This window comes from Rhea americana, unplaced genomic scaffold (genome assembly GCF_003343005.1).
Source record: "Rhea americana isolate MKP2758 unplaced genomic scaffold, rheAme1 scaffold_275, whole genome shotgun sequence".
NCBI classification, from domain to species: Eukaryota; Metazoa; Chordata; class Aves; order Rheiformes; family Rheidae; genus Rhea; species Rhea americana.
The window spans coordinates 67,557-92,964 of NW_028186396.1; the positions used below are offsets into that span (position 1 = coordinate 67,557).

General features: G+C 37.7%; 1 protein-coding gene across 2 annotated transcripts in view; it reads right to left on the reverse strand.

The window, feature by feature from the left end:
* Positions 1-657: 657 nt before the first annotated feature.
* RMND1 (required for meiotic nuclear division 1 homolog) overlaps positions 658-25,408 on the reverse strand; it is a 25,259-nt gene continuing 508 nt past the window's right edge. Inside the window, exons 1-12 of one of the 2 annotated variants that reach the window (XM_085308423.1) lie at positions 24,968-25,027; positions 21,891-22,411; positions 17,470-17,578; positions 13,729-13,804; positions 13,351-13,390; positions 8,960-9,060; positions 7,597-7,703; positions 4,356-4,420; positions 3,356-3,432; positions 1,998-2,118; positions 1,101-1,217; positions 658-846 (exon numbers count right to left, since the gene is read on the reverse strand). In XM_085308423.1, coding sequence (XP_085164549.1) covers positions 814-846; positions 1,101-1,217; positions 1,998-2,118; positions 3,356-3,432; positions 4,356-4,420; positions 7,597-7,703; positions 8,960-9,060; positions 13,351-13,390; positions 13,729-13,804; positions 17,470-17,578; positions 21,891-22,397 — 1,353 coding nt within the window. In that variant the 5' untranslated portion in view covers positions 22,398-22,411; positions 24,968-25,027 and the 3' untranslated portion in view covers positions 658-813. Of the gene's footprint in view, positions 847-1,100; positions 1,218-1,997; positions 2,119-3,355; positions 3,433-4,355; positions 4,421-7,596; positions 7,704-8,959; positions 9,061-13,350; positions 13,391-13,728; positions 13,805-17,469; positions 17,579-21,890; positions 22,412-24,967; positions 25,028-25,408 lie in introns of those variants that run through there. The other variant, XM_085308424.1, reaches the window with a different exon arrangement.

Consider the following 25,408-nt stretch of genomic DNA (forward strand, 5'->3'; position numbering starts at 1 on the left):
GCAGTTGTGTACTAGTTTCTGGGCTAGCACTTTGAAAATACATTTAGAAAGAGAAGTTGAGTGCTGAAAAACTCTTAAGAAACCCACTTTCTGCTGGTTATTTCATATAAATACCTTATAAACACCTGTATATAAATATAGAAAACCTTTTTCTGTTACAGTTTTGTGGGTTTTTTGTTGTTTTTTTAAATGATGTTATATCCATACCTAGACTAAATAATGACAGGTAACTTGATTTATGAGACCAGTTGTGTTGCACTAAGGCTGTTTCTTGGAAACTAGTCKTCTTGCAGAAAGTCTCACTGCTATCTAAGAAGGAGCTAAGGACTACTATGGAAAATTTCATTGTACTCAGAAAGGCATGAAGTGACTAAATAAGCAGCATCCTTTCAGTTATCAAAGGGACAAGGTGGTAGACTCCTTCAGTGAATTATTATAGTCACCACAGATGGACGGACCCACACCTCTATCCTTGTTTATTAAGGAAAAAAAAAAAAAAAGCTAGATCTTTACCTGAGGCAGTCCTAGATGCATCTAGCCTAATCACTAGAAAACTTTCACTAAAAATGCATAGTTTTTATCTTAGCTTCACACCAACACAGCTATAGATTAAGACTTCTCTAACATCACTGTTGAAGCAACTGGGAATAAAGTTCATAGATTCATTTTTTTTTTATTTGTATAGAAGATGTATGCTTATCATGAAAGACAACTGCAGTATTTTTTCCAGAAATTTACAACAGACATGAATTTTCTTGACAATACTGTCTTTATAGTTCTGTCAGTTTTCTTCTTCCTTAGCTTCTTCTGTGTTCAGAAAACTACTCTGGCAAGTTCAAACATGACCTGTGGAATAACAAATACTTAATATGAATGAATCTTTATTTGCTTTAAAAATCCTTAAAACAGCTTATACTGTGAACCAGATAATCTGAAAAATAACTACAACTGCAACTCAAAAATTACTTTCAAAAAATGAACACTAATCTTTCTGTAGAATATGTTGCATGAATAAGCTAATTTTGTTTTTCACATTATGAAGTATATAAATTGCACTTGTGTTACTACGTTCTTCAATGTGATAGTGAAAACAAACCAACCTCTATGGTGATGAGTATTACTATCATCCACTCGAGGCGCAGAGCATGCTTTTCATTCAGGTGATTTCGCATTAGGTCTGTCAGCTCCATGCAGTGCTGAAGCTTTTCATTCATTACCTGCAATTACAAATATATAGCAAATCTGGATTCCAAAAATTGTATGAGGTCACTAAAGAAAGGAACCCAACCCAGAAAAGGGTTCACTGAACGTAACTGTTGAAATAGTCTGCCTTTCTACAAAAGAACAGAACAATGTCCTGCAGGACAACATGTACAAGCAACAAAAGTTTTAACACAAATTAGTCCATTATTTTAACAGGTTCATGAAAAGAACTAACACAAATTTCAATAACTATTTGCAGATGCTAAGCAGCTACTGAGTTGTATCTAATCATGAAAGTAGACACAAGCAAAGATGATGCATGTTATGGGAATGGCTCAGACAGTAATTAAAAATATATTTAAGGTTGCCCTAGCACCAGAGAAGGTAGTTTTCATGCTTCCTGTTCTGGTCTAACAGTAAGTATTATGCTACCCTACAATGAGATSATGTCAGTAAAAAGACTACATCTCTTTTTTTTCTTTAAGCTATTTCCTTGCATGCATTCCAGCACAAGAATTAAAGCTCCTCCTCTTAAAACTATATAAAACTTAGTTTAATGACTCAGGAATCATGTAATCCATTCACGTAAATYTAGATGTTTGAGGTAGGGTAGTTAACCTATAGGTAAAAGATGTGTGTATCAGACTCATAGAAAAGGGTATAGTTTATATGATCCTATCATTGTTTATTAGTTTCTACAATAAAAGTAAACATCTGTGGAGCAGTCTGTAACCAAAACAAACCAAGACAACTGATCTGAATATGGAAAATTCTCTTACAATTAAGACACTTACCTTAACTCTGCGATTAATGTTGAGAAACTGGCAGGTCTTGTCATAAAGCTCTTCTAGTTTCTCTCTATCCCAATAGAAGTCAGGTGTAATAAGCAGGTCTGAACTCAGATTTATACGGTGTCTAAAAAGAATGGTTATAGTAGTACAAAGTTCCTTTGGGTGTTTACAGAAACAAATACATACRTAGCAATTAAGGGACGTTTTCTGCAATTACAGGTAAATTACGAAAAGCATCTTTCCTCTTTCATAATAAGAGAATACACATTTAGTAATTGTCTAAAATTGGTCACATCTGAAACTTCTCAGRGAATACTGACAGATATAACAGCCCCATACAAGAATTGCTTTTGCCATATTGCAACATTACCTCTCATCACTGTCCTTCTTTACTTTTGGTAACTGCAGAAGCTTTTCTCTATGCTAGCAGTTCTCTGAAGCTCATGAAGTGTGTGAATTAAAGTTWATGGGCAGGTCTATCACAGCTTGTTTATTTTAGAACTGTTAAGTATTACAGATATTGTGTACTGGGATATGTGAACAGAGCATGCCTTTTTAGAACCAAGTCTTTCCCTTCAACAGTAGGGATTCTAGCCAAGAGCTAGAATCTTCCTTGAACCTGCTGCACACATAAGTCTTTGGATGTTTAGACTATCATTGTATACTACTGAAAGATCCTTCAAGTAGGGATATAAAATCCAATGTTTAGAAAAGGAATTGTTTTTTTCATCTACTACTTACTCCACTGATTTTTAAAAATTCTTTGTGGAAAAAAAATGTATTGTGCTGTGTATTCCTGATGGCCCAATTTCATTTGAGAGGGGAAAAAACCCCCCATGAAATTCTTACAATGTAACTGTAGTTACTGAGCAAGTCTTTAGAAAGAACAGAAGTCTCAGGAAAGGCCAAAACATTAAAAAAATTTATTAACTCTAGGCCATAGATTATAGTTTTATAGCTTTTTGCTTCCTCCTAGTATTCTTTTGCATACTGCAGTATCTACTATAAATACAGGTTTTTAGACATGCGCCACTGGACCCAGAGAGGTAAAAAGGTGTGGAATTTGGCCATTTACAATGTGCTTCATAACACCGGTCTGACATTTGAGATACTACACTATGAGTGGTGAGCCATGGGAAGCACAGTCCTCTGACTAACATGGCAGCATATGCTGCCTCTGACCCACAGCTGGTCAAAAGAAGGTAAGGGAATCTCAACCCTGCCAATCTCCCATCACAAGGTGTTTAAGGTCAAACTGAGCTACTCCAAAGCTTCAAGGGTATTCCAGTGTTTGCATCATGCAGAACTTGATTTTAAATTCTGAATGATACAATGTCTTTAATGTAACAAAAATAAGTTACCTTAATGCAAAGAGTTCTCCAATTTTCTGCATTACATCTGCATGAGACAGTTTCACCTTCCTTCTTGACTTTAGTATCTGCAAAAAGATGAATTTTTCACTCTTTTATCAAATAAACTAGTACTAGAAGTTAAGAAGCCTAAAGTGCGTACATAAGTTAAAACTGAAGTACAGCATACTAACTAACTCTTAAATTTTGTTTTCATACTGCCTTACTATTTTGAGTTTTACATTCCCAATTTACTTAAATAATGTGGGAATCTAGGAATGTCACCATTCTTCTGTTCATCCAGGTCTTTCAATAAATCACTGAGTACACCATCAGCATCAATACAGAATCTTAGAACACTTTCTATAAATGATTTCCTGAAGAGGAAGTCATTTTTCTCTTTTATTACTATTGATATTTTTGAGTCATGGCACCATTCTTTTACCTTGCCACTGCTTAGCCTTTTTACAGACTTCCTCCTTTAAGATAAGCAATAGGTTACCATTTATTTTCCTCATTAAAAAAAAAAATCAAGATTTCTCTATAACCCTGCAAATCTGATTTTTACGACATGCAACATGATACGGACCTTGTATTTTAATTAAGCTCATGAAAAACTATGGCTTAAGTTACTCACTTAATAACATTCATATTAGAGCACACTGCTTTAAGACAAAGCTGCCACACAATACTTTTGGTCAGCTTTTTAAATGCTGCGTGTCCTGTTATGCACAAACATTCAACAGTGGCAAGTGCACCCCAGGGTAAGTATTATTCCAATGCAGAAAATATCTCCTCTTTAAATACTACTTATTTCTTGTCCCACTCTTTACAGGTTTTCTGAACTCTGTTGATGGCTTTACCATCTAAGTTGTCAATCATTCAGTTGTTTTCTTCCCCATATCCTCAGCTGTATCTGACTGATCTTTWAAAAAAAATAATAAAAAAAAATAAAAAAAAAGGAAAAAGAAAAAAAGAGAAAAGGAGGGGAGAGGTACAAACAAGACCTCACCTCAGGAATTGACTGGATAGATTCCACAAAGTTATCTAGTAAAGATTCCCAAATAGCCAGTTTTACTGCAACACAAAGTTAACAAGGCAGAATACTGTTAGAGGTATATATGCTTTCAAGTAATCATAATTTTAAATCTGCCAACATACTACTTCAAGAAGCATGTTAATAAATACAGAGTAAGCATTAGTGTTAAACAATCCATGCTTATACATCTACGAACAAATTTGGGCTGTGGGTTACTCCAGCTCTGGTTAAAGATCCACCTGAGCTCAGCTCTCATCTCCAAAGTATCAGTTCAGAACCTGGAGAGTTTTAGCTCAACTCAGGTACATGTTTGAGTGCTGTTTAATGCTCTACTGTACTAAGCCTTTGCAAAGTGAACTCCAAGGAGGCATTTCAGAAGCTGAAGATAATGAGCCCTGCTGGAATCAGGCTGACTTCATGTGGTGCCGCAGCAAAGAGTCTGCACTACATCTCCACAGTGCCCTACTCACACTTTCCATTTTTCCACTACTTCATGCAACCTACCCAAACAATGGAGAGTTAGCTTGTATACATACACAACACCTGTACTTACTGAAGCTAAACTACAACTTAAGCAGTCTCGTCTCATTTTTGGTGAATATACTGTTTGCTGAAGATATGAAAGTCCTCTTTGGTGGAAGCTGTTCAGCACAGGCAGTAGCACCACAAGTCCTATTACAAGGGATTGTCCCTTTGTCTCAGCTTGAACCTGAAAGGATGATCTCTACAGCTCAAGAGGATGTAATTCAGACTCTTGTTCTTTAAACATCACATTCCCAGATAAGAATGCAGTAATAACAACTCAGTTTCAAGAATTAACCCAATTCACTAAGAAAAAATAAAAACAACAAGCATTCAATTTGAAGTGGATTGAGAACTGGCTGAAAGGCAGAGCTCAGAGGGCGTGGAGTCTAGTTGGAGGCCTGTGGCTAGTAGCATCCCCCAGGGCTCAGTACTGGGTCYCATCCTGTTCAACTTACTCATCAATGACCTGGATGAGGGGACAGAGTGCCTCCTCAGCAAGTTTGCTGATAATGCCAAGCTGGGAGGAGTGGCTGATACACCAGAGGGCTGTGCTGCCATTCAGAGAGAGCTGGACAGGCTGGAGAACTGGGTGCAGAGAAACCTCACGAAGTTCAACAAGGGCAAGTGCAGGTTCCTGCACCTGGGGAGAAATAACTCCACACACCAGTACGGGCTAGGGGCTGACCTGCTGGAGAGCAGCTCTGCAGAGAAGGACCAGGGAGTGCTGGTGGGTGACAAGCGGACCATGAGCCAGCAATGTGCCCTTGTGACCAGGAAGGCCRATGGTCTCCTGGGCTGCATTAGGAAGACTGTTGCCAGCAGGTCGAGGGAGGTGATCCTGCCCCTCAGCCCTGCTGAGGCCTCATYTCAAGTCCTGTGTCCAGTTCTGGGCTCCCCAGGACAAGAGAGACATGGAGCTACTGGAGAGAGTCCAGTGTAGGGCTACGAAGATGATCAGAGGACTGGAGCACCTGCCCTATGAGGAATGGCTGCGAGAGCTGGGCCTSTTTAGCCTAGGGAAGAGAAGACTGAGGGGGGATCTTATCAACGTCTAAAGTACCTGAAGGGAGGGTGTCAAGAGGATGGGGACAAACTCTTTTCAGTTGTCCCATGTGAGAGGACAAGAGGCAACGGGCAGAAATTGAAGCACAGGAAGTTCCGCCTGACCGTGAGGAGGAACTTGTTTCCTGTGAGAGTGACGGAGCACTGGCACAGGTTGCCCAGAGAGGTTGTGGAGTCTCCTTCTCTGGAGATCTCCAAGGCCCGCCTGGATGCAACCTGTCTAACATGCTCTAGGTGACCCTGCTGAGCAGCGGGGTTGGACTAGATGATCTCCAGCGGTCCCTTCCAACCTTACTGATTCTGCGATTCAATTCTCAAAATGAACTCGACTTTTGTGATAACAATCACTGGCGTCATCTAATCAAGACACTTTCAGTAAATCCAATACTGAGCATTTTTCATATTGTTGAGTACATGGGTGTAATCCAGTCAAAGGCTAATATGATATTTAATTTAGCCCCTGATGAAAGACAAAKAGGCATTTTTGGCAATGAGGTATTATTTCGCAGGGGTGGTTTCTGCTGTGTCCTAAGGCTGAATTTGACTATACTTGGACCCTGTATTATTACTSATCATTTCAGTCTTCCTTTATGGTACACCTGTCTCACACTAATATAAATTAGTACCAAGTATTTCCTGGCAATAAATCTCTTGCTCCAGTCTCTTGCACCACTCTTCCCATGTGTTGTGGCCTTATGAATAACAAAAATTTGTAAACTGAAGGCTTCCCTCCACATCCCACCCCAACATTTCAGTAACTCTGACTTTGACAGTGAAGAACCATACAGTTATGGTGTACTCCTTGATCAAATGGTGTAGCGCTTCAAAAACATGTATGCTGCTTCTTGATGTTTTTTTTCTGTGTAAAGGTGCAGTTCCCAACATACTACATGAATGTTGTAATTTTACTTAAAACCTGCAAGGGCAGACAAACCAGAATTTCTTTTAGAGCCTTTCTGAGGAGGGTCTTACTGCTCCTTCTGCTCCCATTTCCTACCTCATTCAAGATCTGAAGCAGTAGAGAGCTGTAGTTCTGCAGCACCACTGCTGAGCCTGACTTCTTCCCAGTGCCTGCTGCTGCCTCTGGACAGAGGTACCAACTTTGGCACACAGCCCTAACTGGTAAGCTTGGTAAACTTTATCTGTGGCTCTAGTCTGTACCTTTGATGCTGGTATATCTTCCCAGCTGGGTATCACTGCTTCGTATTACTCTCTTTTGCTGGAATCTTGTATTTTCTATTAAGARGAATTGATGTCTGGATGGATTATCTAAGACTACTGATAGGTTTCCAAAACTGGACCCTGTACTTGTTGCTATCCTGAAATATAGTTCTTTAGTATGTGGAAAAGGATGAAAAAGAGTTTACTGAACAAAATATGTTTCTTAATTTGCTTTGTTCATCATTAATAAGATTCACATTGAATGGAGTAATTCCAATTTAAAAAATACAAGATAAAATCTATAAAAATTAATCCTCCTACYGAAGAACAATCTTTACATAATTCACCAAAAGCAGACATTCGGTCTTCCTGTCYATCCTGTCACTGCACAAGTCCCAGTTATAATAACATTTCACAAAATCTGTAGTATAGTCTGATATTACTGATATTAACAATATTAACTTACCAGAAAGACAAAGAGCATTTGAAAAGGCGAATTTCTGCAGAACAACTTCATCAATATCCAGCTCAGAATTTAGTAAGATTTCTCCTTTATGAAGCTTTGACTGCCCTCTGTTAAAACAGGATTGAAGCATCTTCATTGACTAAGCTACCAGCAAAGGCACATTTAAGAAGCAATCAATATTGCAAGAAAGGTTGGTTATTTTATACACAAATAGGTATCTATATGGATATCATCCCCATCCTTACATTTTACTTATGCTCAACCTCACAGTAACCAAAACTAACCATTGAAAATCACTTCTTCAGTTTAAGATTAATATTATGACTTACTTTTCTACATTTAGATGAAACTGCAGCAAGCTGTAGTGGAAACAGCAGCATTACTATGTGCTCACAGATAATTCAGAGTAAGCAGGACACTGGCCTTTTCCTTCCTACTCTCTATCTCCTGTATCATCTTTCTTTTTCTGTTCTCCTTTCTCTTGTCACTTCTTGACATCACTGCTTTCCTGCCATGATGTTACTTTCCCCCAAATCTCTACAGCATAGGGGGGCAGCAGCAAAGAAAGCAGGATAGAGTCCTTCAATTTATCATTTGTTACATTCACTTGAAAACTTGTATAAACATTGTGGAATATGTCAGGAGTCAAAAATTCCACAATTGGACAGTATAAACAGCTTTCAAATAGGAAAAAATAGGAAACTATTTAAATAGGCTCAACCTTATTAGCTTAGCTTACAGTGTTATGAGTGTGCTGTCTAGGAGTAGTTTTTCAGGTGTTACTGGAAAATTACAGACAAGTCATACAGTCATGTACATTGAAAACTATTTCCACAGAAAATTTTTGCTCACAATAATGAAAATATATTGAATAAGACAAGATAACTTGTCTATTTCTCCTTCCACAGTATTCAAGTTATACCTTTCCTAGGAAGCAAAGTACGTGCAGAATATATCTTTGTATACAAACCCAGAGGTGACTGAGGAAAACTTAGGCGCAGAAGTTCCATACCTTTTCTGTTAAAATCACAGTTGCCTCAAAAATGCATATTTATTACCTTTGTTTTTTTCTATGAGGTGTATAGTTTCTGTTTGGGATTGCTGAAGAACATGTGTAAGTGCTTTAGTTGTGCGTATATGGAGTTTCAAAACTTAGAAAAATTTAGTACATAACCAAGTCACACAGGCTATTAGTAGTAAGGTCAATGGACAAAACTTCTGAATTTAGATTTAATGTTTTCTCCTTTCTTTATTTTACTCTTTTGAAAACAAATAATCAAAGGTATATTTTTACTAGTTGCTTTTGCTCAAGTTCGTTTTAGATGTCTATTAGTTTTTAGATAGAGTGCCTGAAGATACTTACTCTCCTTTTCTATAGTTCATCTCTTCATTCTCCCAATGTACTAATGCAACTTCATATGGCTGAATTTCATGGTGTTCAAGCACTCGCATTATGTTCTTCATCTAAGAAAAAGACAACTGCGTGTAAGAAGAGTTATCATGCAGTATACAATCACTCTACAAAAGAACTTCTAGTCTGTAATAGGTTGATGAAGGCCACTTTTGTGCTGGAACTATTTAAATAATGCTGAAGAGGTGTGCTAAGCAGTTTTAGTATTAGAATGAACTAATTATTAACACTTCTGAAGCTATCTGTGACTGTGTGGAAAAACTGTGTGACATGAACAACTGCAAGGAATTTATAAAAACTAAAATAATTTAATGTCTGCATTTATAGAACAGGGTAAAGATTAACCCTTGCAGCAGCAAACGCAATGCACAAGTATTCAGCCCTGTAACAATGAGCTATTACAGATTCTGGTAGAAGCCTGAGTGTGGGACTGAACTTTAAGATAAGTACATCAGATGGCTAGTTTTGGTAACAGGACTAGGTTGCTAAAATCCATAGTTCTGTTTCAGCTACCAGGGATCTGATTATATTCTGGAAGGTTTTTTTCACTACAAAAGTYTATTAAATGGTTTCAACTGCCTGCATGTGACCCTGCAAACAGTTAAATGTGCAATTTTACTTCAGAACCAAAATCGATACAGAAAGAAAGGGCCTTGTCTCACAAAATCTTCTCCTCTAGCATCTAGCTTAAGATCCCTCATCCTTGCTCCTTTCTACATGTTACAAGTCTCCCCTCATACAAATCATTCTGCAGTTAGAACAAATTCTGAATTAAAAAAGCACTCACTGATAGTTTTTTAAGAAGTGTTTAGCTACAGAACAGCAACTAAAAAAWTTACTTTTGGTGCCCAAATTCTTTAAAGAAGTGAATTTTGTACTTAAAGAACTCTTCAGATAAATATGAAATACTCTATCTTTCAGTGCAAAACTATGTGCTACCAAATTGTTCATAAAGCACTTCCTCCAGGTATATACTTTAAAAATCAGTTAGATCACCTGCAAGAAGGATTTTCTTTGCAGTGCTTGTTTTATTCATTGCCTTCAAGAATTTTGGTGATACTATCTAGATAAGGCATGGAAACAATCAATATTCATGATAGCATGCCATATATTCTAAATATTATGGAAAAAAAAAGTATGAAAAATTATTCTGTATTCCATTGTTTAATCAGAGAATTGTATGCTCTGACCAGTCCGTTTGGCCAGCCAGTTATGCTGTTTCTGGGGACAGTTCAGAAATACAAGCCCTGCTAAAACACTGCCAGAGTTTAGCCACTCCATAATGCAGCATGCCAGATTTCAAGAGTACATTCACCTCGATCCAGATACCCTAGCTGGCTTTCTAAAGTCATTACTATTAACGTACTAGTAACTACGCTATTAATAGGCTAACAGTCCCTTCCAGAACTATAACCAGCTCAGGCTTTCCAGGACCAGTAGAGAGTACAATTTAACAAAGCTTTCATAGATCCTAGCTGACTSTGCAATTCCTAAATCTTGCAATATGTGTATTTCCAAAGTTCTTCCATCACTCTGGATAGTAAGAAACTACATTTCAGTGGCAGTTTTCTTTTAACTATTCAAAGTAATGCAAAAGCTTCCACTGACTAATGTGAGGTTCTTTTAGGCCCACCTTGATTTTTATAGAAGGAACTACATTTAACACGGTACTTTTAATGAAAAGAGATGTTCTGGATTGACTGAACACAAGCTCTTGCTATCACAGACAAACACTTTGTACACTTCCCCTTTAAAAAACAGATGAAACTCCACAAAGAAGCTAGCCTGGCTTTTTGTTCTTACTACTTCTGCTGGGAAGCTGCTCCACAAAGTTCCTGCTCAGGTGTTCAGAAGCCGTATTTTATAGTTCTAGTTTTTTTAGTTTCTACTTACTTGTGATCAGTCTATAGTTACKACTCCCTGTGTTTAGTGTTCCTTAATTTAAAATATTTTTTCTTCCATAATAATTGTTCTGGAGTATTTTTAAGAGCAATTTCATCCATTCTCTACAACCAGTTTTACTGAATGTAAGTACACAAAACTATGTATCATAGTCCAGTCTCACTAGCGCCTTCCTCAATGGCATTAACACTTTTCTATCCCTAATGGCAATGCCTTGGCTGATACAGCATGCACTACAACTCATGTTCTTTGTATCCAAGTTATATGCTGCTCAGCATTATGCTGTAATGATACCAGCAACACATCTCTTTCCCATTTACAAGTTATGAAGCCCCAACTTATAAACAATAACTTTTGTAATTAGTCTTGCAGCAGGGCGTTATGTATCTTTGTGTTACGTGTATTTCAATTTTCTATACTTTGATTTACCATTTTAGTGGTTAAGAGGAAGGCAGTGGAGATGAGGCTGTTTATTTTTGTCATTGCTCACGTTTCAAGTGAGTTCTTCTCTCACCATTGACTTGCATTCTAAAGAACAGTGTATGGTTTGGGACTGATATATCAAGTCTTGCCTACTTTAAAAAACATCTAAATATATTTTAGTTTATAAAATACAGTTCTAATATTCTGAAATGACAGAATAATACTGCCTCTAGAAGCCACCCCGTTTTTTTTTAAACAATGAAAAAAAAGAAACTGTAAAGATTAACAAAGTCAATGGGAAATATTTTATCTTTTTAAGTCAAATGAAATACCATGTTTCATGTTATAATAAGCATCAGTATTTATATGAGATCATGGATAGATGACAGTTTCTGGGTCCAGCTCTACCAATAAAAAAGGTTACTACAACCAGTGGCTGGTTACCACCTTCATTAAAATAATTTATATTGCTGAAGATAATCCTTTTTTTKGGGGGGGAAGAAAACTAAGGAGCACTACACAGTCTATCAATGTATCACTGACTCTTCCACTGCATGTTTGGATCTGTAAAAGGACATCAATTAATAGCTGTATTTGCATTCCTTACAATCATCCTACAATAAAATATTTTCAGTTTCTGTCCTACAGAGCATTTTTTCTTATTTTCGTTTTGGTTCATCAGAATTTATGCATAGAAAGCACTCCCTGTTTGAACAAGCTGTTTACAAGTTGAAATTTTAACTAGGATTTGAAAAAGCAGAAAAATCCTTATGAATAAAACTAACAACAGATGAACTAAGGTTCATCTGCTGAACAAAAAAATGTGATGTCAAGTTTTCAAAGATACTAAAGTATGTAAAAAAGGTACAGCAAAATTAGTTTTTCCTAAGCAGCCAAGTGAGTAAAGATGCTCAATTCAAAAATGAGTGGGGGTTTTCTGTAGTACCTGTGAATCAGTAGTGTTGTTATAGCTGTAGCAGCTTAAGTGTGCTACAAGCACAGTCTGGAGAGAGAGCTAATATTTTTTTTGTAGAACAACTGATACAGTGAAGAAAAAAACCCAGAAAATCAGGAACATTTCAGATCTGAAACAGGAACAACAAACCTGAATCCAGGAATTGTTCATGTCTGGAAACAACTGCTCTGTGTTTTAATATATTTTAATGAAAATCTTTCTGTGAACCTCTGTGCATCTCTATCATCTGTCTAATGACCAACTAGTTCCACATATCTTGCATACAGATCAGATTGATCATTTGTGTTTATTACATCTGACACTCAGCTTTATTTAACCATTGTAATAAAAAATTAAAAGCATTAATATGTAAGTATCTRTAAATAACTATTTATAAAAATAAATATGCCTGTACTGTATCTTTTTGGTCAGCAAACCCACCAAATTATAAGGGACATATTGATCTATGTCAACATATTTTAATGATTATATCAACCTATAAAAATGAACATTCCTTCAGGAAAATTACTAACTGGTAGAAAAACAAAGCAATATAAAAAATGTTTACAAATTTTGCTTTTTCAAAGTTATTAAAATACAAGTTTTGAGTAGCTTTGACTTAAATGGCTCTGAAATCAGTATTTTCTAGTAACTCACCTTCTCTTACGTAAGTACCTTTCAAACATCTATTTCAAAYTTTTGATTTCAGAGGCTGATTTTTCTGATTTATTCCTTCACTATGTATAGCTGCAAGGATTTTTTTTTCTGTCAGTCTCACTAGATCAAGGTTTCAGATTTTTGGCCTTAAGTAGAAAAATTCATCCACTTTGAGTGTTACTCATACTTTTGCTTATTTTGTGCAGAAAGACAAGTTTTCAAGATGACATATCAGCCACCCACACACCTGAGGGCAGCAGCAGGCAAGCAGTTGAACTGATTAGGAAAAGAATCAGTCCTTTTCCTTCTGAAGAGATCCAAGCTCCCCAGCATAACCCAAGCATGCAGGGCTTTGTGGACTGACAAAACATCTACTTATGAAGTRTTAACAATTTGCTTGACTTACAGTTTTCTCTTCCACATTCCAAAATACAACAGCTCCTTCCCTGTGAATTAAAGGGAAACCTGAGGTGAAATTACAGTATTTAAATTTTGTTTTAATGCAATACTCAAATTGTACAGTGGCAATTCTTTTCACTGTGAATCAAGAAATGTAATCTTGTTTATATGTAAACATAGCAATCACTTTTTAAACATTCTAATGCAAAACAACTAAAAATAACTTGCTTTTTCTTATTTCAATCACTTTGATTTTTAATAATGGGACAGTATTCCTTGAGATTTATGAGGAATATGATGCAACGATCTAGCAGTCTGCTACACTACTTCTTTCACAGGATTTATATTGTAAAATAGTATGTTTCAGGCATGCTTTACAACTTACCTGAAGAAAAAAATCATGCCAGCATCATCATCTTTTGCAGACTTCTCAGTGCCAATCACCAAAACATTTGCAGCATCTAGTTTAAAATAAACAAACAGGATTAAAGTTCTAAATACAGAACTATTTCGATTCCTAAAGATGATAACTAGAAACATATAATTAAAGTTTTAGCAGTGATTTCATAACACTTTCAAATTAAGTTTTTTATTTTATTTTTCTGATGGAAATACTTGCCAAAAAACATCTACAGTATAAAAGTTCACTGATTCTCTGAAGCTTCATGCTCTCTACACACTCAACTGCCGTGTTTCACTGGAAACTTTAATTATGAAATGTAGCATTTTTGAAGAACAAAAGACTCAAGGGAAAACCGTTGCAGTGCATAGTAAAAGAATAGGAACAGAATAAAATGCAGAACTGATGTGTAATGTGAGTGAACTATGGAAGTCTGCCCAGCTGCAAAGGAATTACCTTTCAAATCTGCTTGCATGGAAGATCAACATCTTTCTCTTTTCTATACAGCAAGAAACTAATCTGCACTCAAATCTTGCTGGCCTTGCTTTGACAGTCAGAAACATGAAAAAGCATATCCCAAGACAGCAGAAAGTACATCTGCATTTGCACTTTCCTTTGGATCATGAACATGTCTTTGAGAGACATGTCTTCACCCCTGTTTACAGCACTTTGATTTACATTGCAGTACAGTGTCAAGAGTATACAAACTGGATTTCTTTTGCATGAAATTAAACTGAAAGATGGACTCCAGAAGTGCACCTGAGACACTCCCAACCACTAACGGGCATTCAGTAAAAAGGACTAATCTCAAGCTAGTGCAAGCAGAGTATCTAAAAATGTACATGTTGTGGAAGTTTGGTTCTCAAAACAGTTCTTGCAAACTGCTCCATTGTACTGTATTACTTGCTAACACAGACATAGCTATAAAAGTCCTGAAGTGGTTAGGCCAAAAAAAGGTTACTTTCCAGCATGACTCATCTTGTTTGAAGAACTAGTGGAAGCTAGACGAGCAAAAAGCCCTACCTCTATTGTAAAGTGAGACTTCACAAAGAGGAATTTACAAAGCCTAACACACACAGCATTAAAATATTCAATCCTTTTGCAGAAAAATCACAAGTTAAAAGCCAAGGCATCAAATTCAGTCTGGGTACAAATTCCACCATGCGCTTTACTGTTAAAGCTGACAAACAGAGACCAAGGTAGACTAAGAAGGCAGGAAGAGATGACCAAATATTGGACAAATTTTTGCTAGTAACTGAATTAAGATCATACATTTGCTCTGTATGAGCCCTTTAAAGAGTTCTCCCTCACTTGCTATTCCAATTCAGAAAAAACATGACTTGATTAAACACTGGAGCAAATTTTGGGTGTGAAGATGGAGTTCACCGTGGAAGAAACATACACCTGCATCTTCTCACTTGCCTTCCAAATATCACTTGTACTTCTATTTTATTTATCCACTCCAGCTAAAACATGTACAGTGAAAGTGAATTTGGTCCATTACAAATATGGATATAGCCTCTAAACTGTTTCTAAAGATGTCAAAAAAAAAAAAAAAAAAAAAAAAAAAACACTGAGGAAGAACAGTACAAAGCAACAAATCCATACAATAATTGTTAATTTAGAATTCTCTGTACTAATATTTTTAAACTTTTTAATATACGTGTTTGAGTTGGTAACCAATCATTGTACATCCCCATGCCAACAAAACATCAAATCTGCTGGCAAAATCAAACATCCTTTCATCATTATTTCCTCCAAACTTTAGACAAACAGAATATCTATCGTGAGGAGTCAAAAATACACCATGAAGAAATGAAAGAACTGGCAAGACCTATACTTCCAGAGTAAAATACCAGTAACAATATTTGCCTTTTAATAATCCACAGTCATGCTGGGCACTGTACGCTCCCATCCTAAAGCAGTGAAAGGACTCAGTATTGTTCTTCATACAAAGAAACTACAAAAGAACTTGAAGCCTATACTGTATAGCAACTTGTAGTTCCATGTTAATCTAAGCAAGATGACTCACAGTATACCTTGGGTTTAAATAAATAAATAAATAAATAAATATCTGTTCTCACTTAAAAGGTCACATATATTCTCTGATCTCTCATCCACCTTCCATAATAGAAAGTTTATATAAACTTTCAAGGGGACGGAGCCAAACTCTTTTCAGTTGTCCCATATGACAGGACAAGAGGCAATGGGCAGAAATTGAAGCACAGGAAGTTCCGCCTGACCGTAAGRGGGGATTTCTTCCCTGTTAGAGTGACAGATCACTGGGACAGGTTGCCCAGAGAGGTTGTGGAGTCTCCTTCTCTGGAGATCTTCAAGGCCCGTCTGGATGCAGCCCTGTCTACCATGCTCTAGGTGACCCTGCTGAGCAGCGGGGTTGGACTAGATGATCTCCAGAGGTCCCTTCCAACCTTACTGATTCTGTGATTCCCTAATGCACTCCCACTATAATACTATCACCCTTTGCCTATTAAATATTTGCGAAGCAGACAGATATTGATAATCTCTACTGAAATGCCCATAAACAATACCACTCATTCCTCTTAGCTTCATATAATCTCTTCCTTCAAAAAATATATATTCTCTTATACTTCCACCATAGGAAAATCACAGCTTTTCTAGCATGTAAGGTCTTTTAAAGTATCTAAAATTCTATTTGCTTTTCCTCTTGTCGTATACTTCAGCTATTTCCAAGTCATGCTTTCTCAGGTCTTCAGAGATATTTTGTACGGAACTAGAGCCAATTATTTTGCTCAGGCTTAGCTAAAGAGAAGCATTCAACAATTACTAGGCTATACTTGGTCCAATGCAGAATATCAACTATGTTCTCTTTACTGGAAGTGGACATCTATATGTATATATATTTTACATTTCACCTAGTCAGCATGCATGCCTTCCTCTTCTTTACAAACAAAGCCTGGGATAAGTCATAACATATACCGTAACAAGAAAAAAGGTACTGAAATACCTATGAAGTATGAATACCTAGAAGAAGTATTAAAAAGGCTAACTTCACTAATGGTAAGCTGAGATGTCCTGCCAAAGACTGATTTCAAAATAAGAAGACATCAAAAACGTCTGTTTTCCACTACTTAGTTTAAGAAAATACATAATAAAAAATCCCATGCCCTAAAGACAAGAACATTTAGAACTCAAAATACAATCTTAATTTTCTGCCTTTCTCTTAACCTAATTGCAAAATATTAGGAGATAATTACAGAAATAAGATACATAACAAATGTTTCTCTACACTCTCAAACCATAATGATTTTCATTAACAAAAATATGGGTATGTAAAGAAGGTACAACATTTCAAATTATAAAATTGGTTGACAATTAAAGCACTGTGTTATCATATTACTGAAAGACTATTATATAAAGTAGAAATTCTTTTATCAGAATTTTTCAAAATTTATTTTTCCTACATGCATTTCTAGGACTATCCCATTTTTCAATGCTTTCAGTATAGGTTTAATATTGAGAAAAATTATCATAGGTTAACAGCCAGTGTTGGCTAGTCTAGAAGATTTAGGTTTATGTTCTTTTTTTTAAGCAAATCAAAATTTCAAATAAAACAATATTGTTTTTAGGAAGGATGCCAGCATGTTACCAAAATAAGAATACAAGAAGTTATAGAAAATTATACTCCTCACCCATATTTCATTTCCCAAGGCATAACATTGTTTTTAATATGTTTTAAAAATCTACCTCTAGGCAAACTTGTTATTTCAACATATCCATGTGAAGCCAGGTCATGACACAGATTACCAAGATGATATTCATCTGCTGTTGCAAAGGCAGTGCACTGCATCAGATTCTGTGCCAAAGGAATAAAGATTTGAGTTAGGGAAAGGCTGAAGCAAGATGTTCGTATGACATTTGTTTGGCTCGAACTTATCAGAGTGATATTTTTCATTTATTCACTCTTTTCTACAGTAGCATTGCCACACTGTCCTCCTGGTGTACAGATACTAATGATATTAGTTATCCCCTGTTAAGTGSGGAAGCAAATGTATCCCATTTTCACAGACTGAGACCAAACCAAGCGACACGAGTAAGTGGCACCAAAAAGCTTTGTGATAGATCCATAAACTGAACCTTCTCTCCAGAATACCAATCAAATATTCTAACATTAGAGTTATGCTTGCTATTACTCTCCCATCCTACAGCTTGTGACATACTCAGCTGACCACTGAAATCAACAGCAAGACACCTCCAGTATCAGCTTTAAAGAATGATGTTCTAAAGACATATAGGGCTAAATGATCCCACCCTCCTTAGTCAAGCATGAGTTCCAACTGCAAACATCATGTTTCTCTGAGCAGAAAGCTTACTGCCCAGGTAACTCCTGGAACATAAGCCATCTTAACACTGTAGCACAGAAAGTCACAGGTCTTCCTCCCAAGTTGTAGTTCCTGCCTATCTACAGTGTTACCCTTTAATCTTGCATTAACAATATGGTCTCAACTGCAACCACAGTCAGGCAGTACACAACAGCCAGAGTTTGTCTCAATATTCCACAATCGTAATCAACTAAAGTACCATATTGAAACATGTTACTGGCATATTGTAAAAAGATCGAGAGAAATGATATTGTCATACACTTGCAACAAGAACAACTCATGCATGGCAAAGAAATCAGGAAGTCATTCATGTAAAGACTTTCTTAATTAATCAAACAAGTCACAATAAATTGATTTAAAAATTCTACTACTCAATTGAAATACATTTTTTTTTCTGATACTATGTGTGTCCCATGATAATGTTTTTCAGTACAACGTAATGGAAGCCATCCAGAAAGCAATGCTTTTCATGTTGGATCAGCCACTTCACAGCTTTTTGTAACAAATAGAAAATGAGGCTGTAACTAACAGCAAATGAAAAAAAGAACTATACTCATCTGTAAGCATTTATACCCACAGAACACTTCAACCTAAAATGCAAATGATATTCTCACAACACTCATATACCATCAAATAGCAGTGCTGGAAAAAGGATTCTTGCTCTTGGATGTGCGGGAAGCCTGCTATCAGTGATCAGAATGAAAGCCACATGTTTAAACTTTTTTTTCTCTTTTGGTGTTAACATTCTGTCATCATTTCCAAAGCTTTGCTTATTTATCATTTTGTTTCATAAACATTAACTGTTAATACTGCATTACATTATACTGCTATTCTACTTTATTACTGTTATGAGTCCAGGAATTTTTAAGAAAATAAACTTTAAAACTAGTTTACAATATTTAGTTCTTTCATGGGCACTACTAATAAGTCTCCCCAAAAAGCATTTTTTGGCAAGAGTTAAGAGGGTGAACTGTTGTCTACTGACTAGTATATAATCYGAAAATCTATCCTGTTCTATGCTTTCCATGGTTTATTGTTTGTACTATTGTTCATTTCAAAACAGATGCACTACAGGACAGACTTTCCAATTTACTACTACMGTTTTAGTTTCAATGTAGAAGCATTCCAGTTAGCACCAAAAGTTGGCTGCTAAGATTACCAGCCTGAAATAACACTGTGGATATGTACTAGCTTTTTACAATGCATTCTTTCACCTTACTGAAAACTGGTCAATGTCCCATTTGATAAGGACATTTTAAATTGGGTTCAGTTTGAGATTAAGACACCAAAAATCCAGGTGTCTACAGGCAATCTAATGTTTAAGCGCTCATAATAGCCCTAATAGTCAATGGAGATATAGTCAAAAAGTCTAAACAGTGATTCAGCTAATCCTGAAAATCCTAAAACAGTCATGACTAGCTGGTCAATCTTAATTCCGTGCTTTCTGCTGTCACCTTCATCTGCAAATTTCAGAATGTACGATCTGTACTGGTGCTAAAAGCTCCAACTACCCTCCACAGGCTTCCTTTCTGACTAAAGCTATGAGATTCATTAAAATCCTGTTCTGAGAATCAAAACAATTAGCAGATTAGCCATCTTAGGCCCCTTGACAACTCAGTTTCCGTATCATCGCAAACCTCCAAACCCCTGACAGTACAGGCTCATGTAATATAACTCAAATACCACAATTCTCCATTTAGCCCATCCCTTCCATCCTAAGGACACAGAAATTTTTAAGAAAGAAAACCTGCAGGATAAACTTAATCCTCACATCACCATAGGAATCAGTCTTTATCTTAAAGCTAGAGTGGCTGTGACACCTTTAATTGAATTTCAAGCTTCTTTCTAGATACATGGCTATAGTTTTAAAAATTAGCTCATASTGTTCATGCCTCCTGAGCTTGTGAGATTAACCAAACTGAGCGGTAGTGCTAATCACTGAGAGACTGACTAAACCAGTTAACAACTTGCAAGGAACTCTTCCATCTATCCTGAAAAACTAGTCCATTTACCATGGTCAGCGTTTGGCATTCTACCTGTAAACAACACATGAAGGTGTGTACTGGAAAGGATGCTAAGCGGCCTATTCCTGGACTATACTGAAAAAGAAAGAAAAAAAAAAGAAAAAAAAGAAAAAAAAGAAAAAAAAGAAAAAAAGTTAACTGTCAAGCCTTTCTGAACAGAAAACATGGTAAGACTTTCAGGGTTTCTTTAACAGAAAATCTTAGGAGCAGGTCTACAGCTAGTGTCCAAAGGGCAGATTGTTACAACCTACTAAGGCAGCCTACGAGGAAAGAAGACCCCAGAGCCGGCCCTTAGCTAACTGCAGTGACAATTTGGGCTTTGCTCTGGAAGGGCCCTTGTTTACCTCAAAGCATGTGCAGGTAAAAAAATCAGCTTTTCATGACACTAGGATTTAGAGAAAACAGCACACTGAAAAAAAATGAGATTCTCCATTCGCGCAGTACTTGTATCAGTCATGTTGCAGAAATCAGTCACATCTTTAAGTTAGTTCTCTGTACTACATATAGATATGGAAATATGTTAACAGGTGAAAAAAATGCTTATTCCAAAATGCTGCCAGCCTGTGGAGTCAAGATGACAGCATGTCAGCACCCATGTAGGTGGAGCCATCCATCAGACAAAAGCACAGAGGGTTTGTTCAAAAGTAGCAATTGTTGTCATTGGTAGGTCTGAATTTATGTGATGTCTAGCACAGCATTGTGCAGCGCGGAATCTTCCTCAGAAAATATATTATTTCAGTATTTCAGGCAGAGTTTTCTCTTTCTTCACAATATAAAAAAGTAAAAATAGCTGCGCATACTACATACACACATACACACACACGCACACACACAAAATCATGAAACAAGGAAACTGTTAGCATTCTATAGTGCCATTCACAGGCCTCAGGAGCCTACAAAATTGTCACTTTGGTTCACCAAACAAATAAAATAAGCAGGCTCTGAATATAATGTCATAGCATGAAAAACAGGCCTGAAACAGTACGGAAAGGTTTATAACTAGTTCTTTCTACACTTTTTTCCCTCTTGCAAGCAATAGGAAAATTTACTTGGGAACTAAATTGTCTATAATGAAATCTTTATGTAAAAGCAAGTTCTTGTTAATCATACAACGTATTGAACAGGAGCCTAGATCACTGGAAGGCAAGCATTAAAACTTTATTTTTTGTGCTCACATTCAGCAGAATACGGAATGGGCACATCTTGCAATGCAGAAGTTATTTCTGAAGGCGCAAAACTTGCCTCAGTGTCAGCTATAGTACTATCCTACTAACAMTATCCTGGAACTCTGTTGTTATTTTACCTTGGAGAAAACGACGACACATTTTATCTTTATTTCTGTTAAAAATAGACCAAAGGCCTAAAACTTTATAGAACTGAATAAGCAAGGATGCCTAGAGAAAGTTAAATTATTTTTAAAACTAGCTTTTATTTCTCAGTATCAAGTATGATTTGAGGCCACTGGCTTAAACTATTTTTAATGGATTGCATATCTTCCAGTTTTAGAAACCAGTTTTCTTCTCTCCACTTCTGTTACAGTTAGAAAATCTCCAATTTATTTTCAAAATACCAGATACACTGGTTTCTAGTAAGTTAGTTTCTGTTTGCAGAGTTCCAACCTCTCTGTGATCACATTAAATATTGAAAACCACTCACCAAATAAATATATTTATCATTAAAATGTTTTTCTAAACCCAAATGAATCTAAATTAGACCAATAAAGTTCTCTTAATGCTACACAACCACAAATTTTATACTTTACCTGCGTATCAGACAGTAGTGGCTGGTTGGTTCTGGATGGCTGCTTGGTCCTTGGTGCTTTTGGTGGCCTCTTAACTGGCTGGATACTGTGTTTTGGAATAATTTTACCAGTTGATACAACTGAGTAACATCTTGCTGATACGTCCCTAAGCTTTTTAATTTGCTTTTTATTGAGTTTGTAGTTTTCCATCATCACTGCACTGAAACCTTCCCAAGGTGGAAAAAAAGTCTTCCCATTCTGAAAATATATGGTTTTTCCCAAAGCTGATTCATTTCGTTGGAGGAACTGCAAATTCTTGACAGGGACACAATGACTTGTCAAACAAGGGGTACCAGTTTTCAAAGCATACAAGTTCCAGATCTTGTCTGCTGTTCCATGAGCTGTTCCATCAACTTCATTATTCAGTTTTAACAGGGGACATCCAATTTTATTAAAACTTTGGCATTGGCGTACTTCTGCTAAAACAGAGGAAGATCTAGTCAGAAGGCCCAGAAGTTTCAGTCTCATTGCTTCCCTCAGAACTGCATGTAAAACAAATAAAATCCTCCGTCAATTCCTTCAGGAAAAAAAAAAAGTATTTTCCCCTTACACAGAAGGTGACCCATATTCCTTTGTCAAGCATTAGTACTCCTAAACACTTAAGCAGTCATAGGTCTAAACAGCTTTTTCTCAATGCTACGTAAACAGCCTAATTAACATCAGTACATGTTATTGAACTGTGGGCTTGCAATACAAGAGAAAAAAGCACAATTGGTTGCTATGTCAGTAAGAAGGTACACTTCCCCTCTGTTTCTCATTCTTATTCTCTGAATAAAACCACCAATGAAATTACTCATGGACAACCATTCATCTTAAAGAGCACATAAGAATTTGTGAATCGTTAGTTTATAAACAACAGAAATAATGAATTAGATTACCGTGTACTTGTATGGGAATGTCACCAACAAAATACACATACTGACCAACATCAGTTGAAGCTCTTATACCGCAAACAGCTCAGTACAGATTCAGCTCTGTTTGTCTATCATGAATAAAGTGAAAGCCAATTAAACCAGGCTAAGGCTCCTATTACATAATGGTTCAACAGGGACTGCAAGGCCGGCATGCAGATCTCTCTGTGCTTACAGAAACTTGACTGTATAATGTAATTATAGAAGTTGGAAAAAAACCAAGAACTATTATTCCAGAACATACTTATGCTACACCGTATGTGCTAATCAAATAAACTCTTAAAATTATTCAATGGGTGTGTTTTACTTAGTGAAAAACTGCAGTGCTAGGTCCCTGCTCCTACCTGTTTTTATTAAACAAGAACTTTTGCCTGATGACAGAATCCATTTTCAGCAAATAATTATTTACRTAAGAAAAAAATAATAAAATAGAAAATGTCTTAAATAGATTACTTTGAAAAAAACTGTCAAATTGAGAATATTTTTCAAAAAAAAATGTGTACATAAAGATCTTCTATACCATTCACTTAGCAAAATAGTTTAAATGGTCATTTTCTTTGAGAACAAATAATTTTGCATAGACTGGAGCAAATYGTCAGTTCTGACAGGAATATCAGGATGCTATCACAATACATACAGAATAACAATAAAAAAAAACTCTTGACACACAGTTTTTAACAAGTGTATAGTAATAATGGTAAGAGATGTATACATTTGAAAAAAAAGGCAAAAATATCTCTAAGCTGGTAAGTAATTGACGTAGAGCATAATTTTATATGCRCATCACTTGTAACTTTTTTGTCCAAGTTGTAAGCCTATTATTTGCATACTTAGAATAAACGTATTTTTTAAACTTGTCTGGTATTTAAAAACTAACCCAGAAGACTCTGCACAGGACAGGGTACATTACCCTTTTTAAAATGTTACCTCTGGATAAGCAAGAACACTGAAAAAAAACCCACCTGCAACCCAGGACAGAATATGTCAGTCTGGTAGATAATCAAGAATTAATACAAGGAGAAAAGTCTCTTGTAACAAGGGTAGCCAGCAGAAGCAACTCATAAATGCCTAGTAAATACACTCTCACACCTGAGAGAACCTTATGTCCAACTACAGTGAGCCCAGGGATGATTCTTTTAACTGTGTAGGGTTAGATGAGCTGCAAGAAAACAGTGATTGTATTGCCTAAAATTCATCACAAAGCCTTATTTGTGATGAATTTGTCAAATTTACAAAGGTACCTAGCTATATGCCCAGAAATAATTCAAGAAATAATCAGGATATAGAGCTATCAGAACAAGTTAGCAGATTGCAGTTTTCTCAAGAGCAGAAACAGATCTATACCACACTTTTCCAATGTCATTTTAATAGATACACTTTATAYGTGGATATTGTCTTTACAGATGGAGTCCAAAATTGCTCATGTAAAGTTAACAAAAAGTGAGTAAATCAGGGCAGTTCAGCTGAACAACAGATCAGCTCTACCACTGTGGTACTATCTGGCCCAGTTTCCAACGAACCTTTTCAGCAATTCTATCACTTGTTTAACATGACTGCCATGTAGAGTGCAGAGAAACGTCAGAAGAATTGTGCCTCACCAACGGCCGAGGCCTAGCGCTGCTGCGGCCGCGGGCYGAAAACAACCCACCGCGATCCGGCCGCAGCGGCCGAGGCCTCTGAGGGCGAGGGCAGAGAGGCGTCCGGGAAGCGCCTCTCGGAGCCTCCGCCGTCGTGACGCAGCACTACGGTTCGGTATCTGCGCCTACATCTGGCTTTAACCGCCCGCAGACTTTTTCCAACCGTCACCGCCGGAGCGGGGGTGGGGGGTGCGGGCCGCCGAGAAAACCAACGGCCGGGACAGCTCGCCGCCTCCCATTGGCTGCGTGCCGGGGGAGGGCGGGAGCAGGCCGCCAAGCACCAATCACAAGGGGAGCGCGTCGCGCCTTCGCAGGAAAGGCAAGGCCGCCGCCGCCGCCCTTCCCTAGAGGCGCGGCACGGCACGGCACGGCTCTGCCGTGACCTCAGCGCGGCCCAGAACAGCCCCGCTCCGTGCCCAGCACGGGGGGACCGCCTGCCCCCCGCCCCTCCCAGGCCTTGAGCGCCGACCGCCGCGGCGGTTGTGGATACCTGAGCGAGAGGAGGGCAAGGGCGCAGGCGCGGTAACCTTCCTCCTCCGGCACGGGGCTGGCCGAAGACAGAGGAGGGGGAATGAGGCAGTAAACTACCCCCTGCCCCTGTTCCCTCCCACGGGCAGGGCCCTTCTCCCAGCCCTCAAATGGCTCCATCTCCCTCAGCTTTTCAATTCTACCCCGCTGTGGGCGCAGGGACCTTCCACTCCCGGCACGATCGGAGACCAAGCCGCCCCCGTGGCGCACCCCCTTCTGCTGGCATTACAGCCAGGCCAGCGCGGGCGGCCCCCGCCCGAAAAATGCCCCATCGCCGCCTCCCCTCCCGCCGCCCCCAGCCAGCCGGGGGCCGCACGACCCTCCCCACGGCGCGGCCCCCACTGCAGCTCTGGCGGCAGCCGAGCGCGCCGCCGCGGGGAGCAGCCCCATGAGGCGCAGGGCG